This window comes from Bos javanicus, chromosome 15 (assembly GCF_032452875.1).
Source record: "Bos javanicus breed banteng chromosome 15, ARS-OSU_banteng_1.0, whole genome shotgun sequence".
NCBI classification, from domain to species: Eukaryota; Metazoa; Chordata; class Mammalia; order Artiodactyla; family Bovidae; genus Bos; species Bos javanicus.
Window position 1 is genome coordinate 78,691,320 of NC_083882.1, and position 9,562 is coordinate 78,700,881.

General features: G+C 40.2%; 1 protein-coding gene across 1 annotated transcript; it reads left to right on the forward strand.

The window, feature by feature from the left end:
• Nucleotides 1–7,114: 7,114 nt before the first annotated feature.
• LOC133261053 (olfactory receptor 4C3D-like) lies at nucleotides 7,115–8,041 on the forward strand. Its single transcript, XM_061439636.1, has one exon. The coding sequence runs from the start codon at nucleotides 7,115–7,117 to the stop codon at nucleotides 8,039–8,041; it is 927 nt and encodes a 308-aa protein (XP_061295620.1).
• The last annotated feature ends 1,521 nt before the right edge of the window (nucleotides 8,042–9,562 follow it).

Here is a 9,562-nt window from a genome sequence, read left to right on the forward strand (position 1 = left end):
TTGGAGCCCCTTAAAATAAAGTCTGCCTGTGTTTCCACTGATTCCCCATCTATTTCCCGTGAAGTGATGGGACCAGATGCCATGATCTTCGTTTTCTGAATGTTGAGTTTTAAGCCAACATTTTCACTCTCTTTTTCACTTTCATCAAGAGGCTTTTGAGTTACTCTTCACTTTCTGCCATAAGGGTGGTGTCGTCTGCATATCTGAGGTTATTGATATTTCTCCTGGAAATCTTGATTCCAGCTTGTGCTTCTTCCAGCCCAGCATTTCTCATGATGTACTCTGTATAAAAGTTCAATAAACAGGGTGACAATATACAGCCTTGAGGTACTCCTTTTCCTGTTTGGAGCCAATCTGTTGTTCCATGTCCAGTTCTAACTGTTGCTTCCTGACCTGCCTACAGGTTTCTCAAGAGGCAGGTCAGGTGGTCTGGTATTCCCATCTGTTTCAGAATTTTCCACAGTTTATTGTGATCCACATAGTCAAAGGCTTTGGCATAGTCAATAAAGCAGAAATAGATGTATTTCTGGAACTCTCTTGCTTTTTTGATGATCCAGCGGATGTCGGCAATTTTTTATCTGAATCCTCTGCCTTTTCTAAAACCAGCTTGAACATCAGGAAGTTCACAGTTCACATATTGCTGAAGCTTGGCTTGGAGAATTTTGATCATTACTTTATTAGCATGTGAGATGAGTGCAATTGTGAGGTTGTTCGAGCATTCTTTGGCATTGCCTTTCTTTGGGATTGGAATGAAAACTGACCTTTTCCAGTCCTGTGGCCCCTGCTGAGCTTTCCAAATTTGCTGGCATATTGAGTGCAGCACTTTCACAGCATCATCTTTCAGGATTTGAAAGAGCTCAACTGGAATTCCATCACCTCCACTAGCTTTGTTCTTAATGATGCCTTCTAAGGCCCACTTGACTTCACATTCCAGGATGTCTGGCTCTAGGTCAGTGATCACACCATTGTGATTATCTTGGTCTTGAAGATCTTTTTTGTACAGTTCTTCTGTGTATTCTTGCCATCTCTTCTTAATATCTTCTGCTTCTGTTAGGTCCATACCATTTCTGTCCTTTATGGAGCCCATCTTTGCATGAAATGTTCCCTTGGTATCTCTAATTTTCATGAAGCGATCTCTAGTCTTTCCCATTCTGTTGTTTTCCTCTATTTCTTTGCATTGATCCCTGAGGAAGGCTTTCTTGTCTCTTCTTGCTATTCTTTGGAACTCTGCATTCAGATGTTTATATCTTTCCTTTTCTCCTTTGCTTTTCACTTCTCTTCTTTTCACAGCTATTTGTAAGGCCTCCCCAGACAGCCATTTTGCTTTTTTGCATTTCTTTTCTATGGGGATGGTCTTGAACCCTGTCTCCTGTACAGTGTCATGAGCCTCATTCCATAGTTCATCAGGCACTCTATCTATAAGATCTAGGCCCTTAAATCTATTTCTCACTTCCACTGTATAATCATAAGGGATTTGATTTAGGTCATACCTGAATGGTCTAGTGGTTTTCCCTACTCTTCAATTTAAATCTGAATTTGGCAATAAGGAGTTCATGATCTGAGCCACAGTCAGCTCCTGGTCTTGTTTTTGTTGACTATAGAGCTTCTCCACCTTTGACTGCAAAGAATATAATAAATCTGATCTTGGTGTTGGCCATCTGATGATGTCCATGTGTAGAGTCTTCTCTTGTGTTGTTGGAAAAGGGTGTTTCATGACCAGTCCATTCTCCTGGTAAAATTCTATTAGCTTTTGCCCTGCTTCATTTTGTACTCCAAGGACAAATTTGCCTGTTATTCCAGGTTTTTCTTGACTTCCTACTTTTCCATTCCAGTCCCCTGTAATGAAAGGGACATCTTTTTTGGGTGTTAGTTCAAGAACTTTTTTATGTATTCATAGAACCATTTAACTTCTGGTTCTTCAGCATTACTGGTCAGAGTATATACTTGGATTACCATGATATTGAGTGGTTTATGTTGGAAATGAATAGAGATCATTTTGTTGTTTTTGAGATTGCATCCAAGTACTGCATTTCTGACTCTTGTTGACTATGTTGGCTATTCTCTTTCCTCTAAGGGATTCTTGCCCACAGCAGTAAATATAATGGTCATCTGAGTCAAATTCACCCATTCCAGTCCATTTCAGTTTGCTGATTCCTTAAACGTCGACGTTCACCCTTGCCATCTCCTGTTTGACCACTTCCAATTTGCCCTTGATTCATGGACCTAACACTCTAGATTCCTATGCAATATTGCTCTGTACAGCATTGGACCTTGCTTCCATCACCAGTCCCATCCACAATTGGGTATTGTTTTTCTTTTGCTCCATCTCTTCCTTCTTTCTGGAGTTATTTCTGCACTGATGTTCAGTAGCATGTTGGGCACCTACTGACCTGGGGAGTTCATCTTTCAGGGTAGTATCTTTTTGCCTTTTTATACTGTTCACGGGGTTCTCAAGGCAAGAATAAGGAAGTGGTTTGCCAGTCCCTTCTCCAGTGGACCACATTTTGTCAGAACTCTCCACCATGACCCATCTGTCTTGGGTGGCCCTACACAGCATGGCTTAGTTTCATTGAGTTAGATAAGGCTGTGGTCCATGTGATTAGATTGATTAGTTTTCTGTGATTGTGGTTTCAGACTCTGCTCTCTGATGCCTTCTCTAAGGGCCTACCATCTTACTGGGGTTTCTCTAACCTTGGATGTGGGGTATCTCTTTATGATTGCTCCGGAAAAGGATAGCTACTGCTCCTTACCTTGAACATGAGATATCTCCTCATGGCCTCTGCTACTGACCTTGGATGTGGGGTATCTCCTCTTGGCTGCTTGCCTGGCTTTATATAAAAGTATTTCTGAATGGAATTGAATTTTGTTACCAAACAACTTTAATATCAGTTTTATCTCTTTTACTAGATAATTATAATGGGCCTTGCAGTTGGTGGCAATATATGAGTATCATGATACTTTAGTCATAAAAACATAATTTAATGATAATAGTCCTTACCCAGGATTTAATGGCCTGACTTCTTATTTCTCCATGGTAGATGTGTTCCTCTTCCCTTTTTTATGTTTTTCTATATAAATTCTGAATATTATTTCCTACTTTTAATACCTATATGGATATTACAGGATTACACTTAAATGACAAGTGCATTTTACATTTCAGAATACAATTTAAAAATAGATTTATTTTCATGATTATCATGTTCATCTATTTCCACAATTGACAGAAGAAACACTACTTTGAGGAAGTACCATAAAATGTATCTGGTATGAAGCACTAAATTTATAATGAGGTTCATAATTATCACTTAACATACAGCTGAATGCAATATTCAGAAATTATGGCTACTGTGAATGGTCGTTAATGTTATTTAGTAGTCTCCTAGTCTTTGCTAGGAGAAGGCAATGGCACCCCACTCCAGTACTCTTGCCTGGAGAATCCCATGGGCGGAGGAGCCTGGTGGGCTGCTGTCTATGGGGTCTCGAAGAGCTGGACACGACTGAGTGACTTCACTTTCACTTTTCACTTTCATGCATTGGAGAAGGAAATGGCAACCCACTCCAGCGTTCTTGCCTGGAGAATCCAAGGGACAGTGGAGCCTAGTGGGCTGCCGTCTATGGGGTGGCACAGAGTTGGACACGACTGAAGCGACTTAGCACCAGCAGCAGCAGTCTTTGCTATTCCATGGATAGCCCTCTAGCCCTCTAGGCCTCCAGGTTCCTCTGTCCATGGCATTTCCTAGGCAAAGATACTGGAATGGGTTGACATTTCCTTTTTCGGGGGATCTTCCTGACCCAAGGATTGAACATGTCTCCTGCACTGGCAGACAGATTCTTTACTGCTCAGGCAACAGAGAAGCCTATCATGAATGGTAGATCAGTTAAAATAAAATTATTGTTAAGTCATTAAGCTGTGTCTGACTCTTTGCGACTCCATTGCCTACAGCATGCCAGGCTTCCCTGTCTTTCACTGTCTCTGGGAGTTTGCTCAGTTTATGTTCATTGAGTAGGTGACGCTATCTAACTATCTCTTCAAAATTAAATCACATAATAAATATTTAAAAATCTGATAGTAATGCACTGAAACATTTAATTTATAAGTACCAAATACTCAGACTCTGTATTTAAGCTCATTTTCTATCAAATAATCAAGTCCATAAGTGTTCAACTTGTTGCTATGTTTTTCTTTTGTGACTATGTTTTACAGAATCTGCCCAAATGCCGGAGACCTGGTATCAATTTCTATGTTGGGAAGATCCTCTGGAGTAGGAAATGGCAACCTGATCTAGTACTCTTGCCTGGAGAATCCCATGGACAGAGGAGTCTGATTGGCTACAGTCCAAGGGGTCACAAAGAGTCAGACATGAGTGAGTAACTAACCCTTTTCACTTTATTTTCACACAGACTTAAAGATGAAGCTTAAAATTAAAAAGGAATACTATAAAAGCACTTCTCTGATGTGGTTATGAAATAATTGGATTGTTAGCAAGACCTGCTAATGATGGAAAAATACCCTTGAGTTCCAATTAGCCACACGTAAGAAGCTTCATAGACTTTGCCCACAAATAGGATGTGTCGTAGTGCTTTTAAGACGTATCCAAATGTACAATCAAGAGACACTGAGTTAGTTGAAATTTTTGATGTTATGACTTTACTTCTTTCCAGGGGAACTACCAGCTGCCTGGGGCCTGGTCATGGCGCCAGGTCAGACATTTTCGTAGGTGAGATTATGTTTTGAAATCGCATAATCCTATATTCTCAGGTATAAATGTATGTTTCAAATCATATAATCACTCCTCATCCAAATTTACCTGAGGTTTAAACCTTCTTCAGCATACAAGACATCAAGACAGGTGCAATAGACTACAGTACTAAGCAATTTAGAAGGAAAAATATTTTAGAATCTTTTTTCTTATTGACATGTATTTAAATTAGTTGAGCTAGTAATATAATTAGCTACAATGAAGAAGTTAGAATAACTATACAATTAAAATAGGCACCAAAATTTTTCCTCACTTAATATTACAACTGATAATTTTTTCATGATATTGCACCATTTTAAAAGCATCTCTGTTAAAAACTAAATATTATTCAAAAGGATCCACTATAGATTATCCTTTCCTCTACTGTGGAACATTTCACACCCTTTCTAAATTTTCCCACAGCTGCTAGTGATTATGTTGAACATACTTGTGCATAATGATGCTTCTCTGCCAGTCCAGGTTCGATGCATGGGGAACACATGTATACCTGTGGCGGATTCATTTTGATATTTAAAATATTTTACATTAACCTTTATTCCTAGAAAATGTATTATGGAGCCAAAGAAAAATTTAAGAAGCAATTTATTTTGTTTCCTAGTTGTTTGTAAAGCATTTCTATAAATTGTGTCTAATTCTTAGTTTATTTACACTGTCTCTTCTTTGATCTGCTGGGAGATCCCACTAAAGAAGGAGGAAGTTCAGTGAAGCCGCTGCATTGTGTTCCCACATATGCACACAATTTTCATCTTGGAAAATTAAAAAACAAAATAGTTTCTGTTTATTTTGAAAGGACATGCTATATGGAATATGTTTAATCATACTTATTTCTCTTCTCTTTGGCAAATTTATAACCCAAATTGTATTAGTAACACATCCTGTAACCAGGACTGATGGGAGACGGGTGCTGTGGGAAGACAGGAGAAGAAGGCATGAGAATGCATGGAGCAGAAACACAGAGGATGGGAAGGTCATGCAGGTCATGGATAGACGTGCTGCCGCTTTGACGATACAATTTCAGGAAGTAAGTTCATTCAATAACATCGCTTCTGATGATTTCATGTGAGCAACATTCACTAATGTGCACAGCAAGGGTTCAATAAATATTTGTTTGATGAAGGAATCTGTAGTAGGAGTTAATAGTAAGTAATGGATTTATACATGTTTTGATAGTTGGTGTATTGATATACATGTTTATATGTATAGTGTATTAGGCATCACTCTAATTTATCTAGCAGAGTATTTCTTTCTGTTCTCTTTGTTAAATTTTGATTGTTAGAGCTTTGAAAATAAGGATTTCCTATGCTTGATAAATCCTTTTGTGTTGAACATCTATGAAAGGGTTTATGTTTTAACCCAAGTTTTCTAAAGCTATAAATTTATAGAATATGACTATGTCAAATTGTATGTGGAGCAGAATTTTGAAGAATAAAAAAAATCAATAAACAAACACACCATCTTGAAAGAAAAATGACCCAATATGTGCACTTTCTTAGAAGCAATTAAATACTTTCATGGTTACTCAGGGAATGTGTCAGAAACTGTTATCCTGGAGTGTAGCTTCTTTTCAAATGTTTATCTGTTTCTTATAAAGTAGAGAGTTTACAGATAAACAGAGCTGAAGGACAAGAGTACTTGAATTCTGCTGAGTTTATGTTTTGGGGAAGCCGACATAAGCTTACCCTTAGAGAATGGCCATTCAATACCAGCCTTTACTCATCACCCATTAGGTTTCAGGCACTGCAGACATGCCAGGCACTCTGGGAAGTGAGGAATAGCTTATCTGTCCTGGTAGTACAAGGGTGCATGCATCTCCAAGGACTTATACACACCTCACTAAATTCCCTCCATGTGATAGATATTTCTTGATCATATTTTTTTCTTTCCACAGTTTGACCTGCGGGTTGGAATATAAATTCTCATGGAAGAGGGAATAACTCTTGCCTGTGTATAGCACTTCTTAGCTTTCAAGATATCTCTGAAAATTGCAATTTGTTACCTCACAGACACAGAGTAGGGCTTGGGAAGCATGGGCCACTGAGGTGACTCAGTCCAATGGAGTTGGAACCAGTAGGAGAATCCAAATCTCATGTAGACAGCCTCCACATGTCTCATGCAGACAGTGTTTTCTTGGCAAATTACACATCAAATGCGGGCCTACTGATGTTTTACCGGTGACAGATACTAGATGTCTGAAGAGATGCAAAATACCATGGTGAAAATAAGAAAGACTTGAAAGGAGTACAGGGCAAAAGTTCCAAGGGCACAGTGACTATTTTGTTCTAAGAAAGTCAGATCACAAGGCTTTCATGATTAATGAGTATCATTCTTGATCCCAGGAAGCTGTGGCTTACTGAATGGATGTCCTCAGGCCTCCCAACAATGTGACAGAATTTGTTCTCCTGGGACTCACACAGAATCCACACGTGCAGAAAATACTCTTCATTGTCTTTCTGTTCATTTTCCTCTTCACTGTGCTGGCCAACCTGCTCATTGTCATCACCATCTCCCTCAGCCCCACGCTTTCTGCTCCCATGTACTTCCTTCTCACTTACTTGGCCTTCTTAGATGCCTCCTTCACATCTGTTACCACCCCCAAATTGATTGTTGACCTACTTCATCAAAGAGGAATCATCTCCTGGCGAGGATGCTTGACTCAGGTCTTTTTAGAACACTTTCTGGCAGCATCAGAGGTCATCGTCCTCATTGTCATGGCCTATGACCGCTATGTGGCCATCTGCAAGCCTCTGCACTACACGACCATCATGCGACAGGGGCTCTGCCGGCTCCTGGTGGTGGTGGCCTGGATAGGGGGGATCCTGCATGCCTCAGTGCAGATTCTTTTCTTGATGGACTTGACCTTCTGTGGTCCCAATGTCATTGACCACTTCACGTGTGATTTCTTCTCCCTGTTGGAACTTGCCTGCAGTAACACCTACATACCTGGAATGGTGGTGGCAGCCAACAGTGGGGGCATGTGCTTGCTCATTTTTTCCATGCTGCTCATTTCCTACATAGTCATCCTGAGGTCCCTGAGATCCCACGGCTCTGAAGGACGACGCAGAGCCCTCTCTACATGCAGCGCCCACTTTACAGTAGTGGTGTTCTTTTTTCTGCCTTGTGTGTTCACCTACACACGGCCTGTGGCCACTTACCCTGTGGACAAGTGGGTAACTATGTTCTCTGATATCCTCACTCCCATGTTAAATCCTATCATTTACACAGTGAGAAACGTGGAGGTGAAAAAAGCCATGAGGAATCTGTTGAAGAGAAGAGTAGTTTAGGTTGTTCAGAATGCCAATAAAGTGATGATTTATATACATAGGGATGATTAAGTGTGAATACTCAGTTGCTAAGTCATGTCAGACTCTTTGCAGCCCCATAGACTGTCACCAGCCAGACTCCTCTGTCTGTGGGATTTCTCAGGCAAGAATACTGGAGAGGCTTGCCATTTCCTTCACCAGAGGATCTGTGCAACCCTTGGGATCAAACTAGCATCTTCTGCATTGGCAGGCAGATTCTTTACCATTGAGCCACCAGGAAAGTCCATGTTGTTTTTGTTGTTCAGTCATTAAGTTGAGTCTGGTCTTTGCCATCTCATGGATGGTAGCATGCCAAGCTCCTCTGTCCTCCACTATCTCCTGGATTTTCTCAGATGCATGTCCATTGAGTCAGTGATGTAATCTAACCATCTTATCTTCTGCCGCCTCTTTTCTTCTTTTGCCTTCAATCTTTCCTATCATCAAGGTCTTTTCCAATGAGTTGATCCTTTCTATCAGATTGCCAAAGTACTGGGGCTTCAGCTACAGCATCAGTTCTTCCAGTTAATAGTTAGGGTTGATTTCCTGTATGATTTCTTTGATCTCCATGCAGTTCAAGGGAGTCTCAAGAGTCTCCTCCAACACCACAGTTCCAAAGCACGGATTCTTTGGCACGCAGCCTTCTTTACACTCACATCCATACATGAGTACTGGAAACATCATAGCTTTGGCCATATGGACATTTGTTTGCAAAGTGACATCTCTGCTTTTTAATATGCTGTAGGTATGTCATAGCTTTCCTTCCAGGGAGCAGTTGTCTTTTAATTTCATGGCTGCAGTCAAATTCTGCAATGAATCAATCTGATTGTGATATTGACCATATGGTGATGTCCATATTTAGAGTCATCTCTTGGGTCATTTAAAAGGGTGTTTGCTTTGGTCAGTGTATTTTCTTGACAAAACTCTGTTAGCCTTTGCCCTTTTTCATTTTATACACCAAGACAAAACTTGCCTGTTATTCTGAATATCTCCTGACTTCCTACTTTTGCATTCCCATCCCCTATGATAAAAAGGATATCTTTTTTTGGTATTAGACCTAGAAGGTCTTGTAGGTCCTCACAGAACCAATCAACTTCACCTTCCTCAGCTTCAGTAGTTGGGACATAAACTTGCACTACACTGATGCTAAATGGTTTGCCTTGGAAGCAAACTGAGATGATTCTGTTGTTTTAGAGATTGCCCAAACACTGCATTTCTTACTCTTTTTTCTAACTCTGAGGGCTACTCCACTTCTTCTAAGGGATTCTTGTCCACAGTAGTAGACATAATGGTCATCTCAATTAAATTCAAGTCCTTTTAGTTCATTGATTCCTAAGATGTCTATGTTCAATCTTGCCATCTCCTGCTTGACCACATCCAATTAACCTTGAACCGTGGACGAACACTTCAGGTTTCTATGCGATATTTTTCCTTACAGCATCAGACTTTACTTTTACCACCAGATGCATCCACAATTGAGTATCATTTTTGCTTTGGCCCAGCTGC

Bases quoted from the DNA above. Each gene is read 5' to 3' on its own strand.
- LOC133261053 (XM_061439636.1), top strand. From the start codon at position 7,115: ATGGATGTCCTCAGGCCTCCCAACAATGTGACAGAATTTGTTCTCCTG.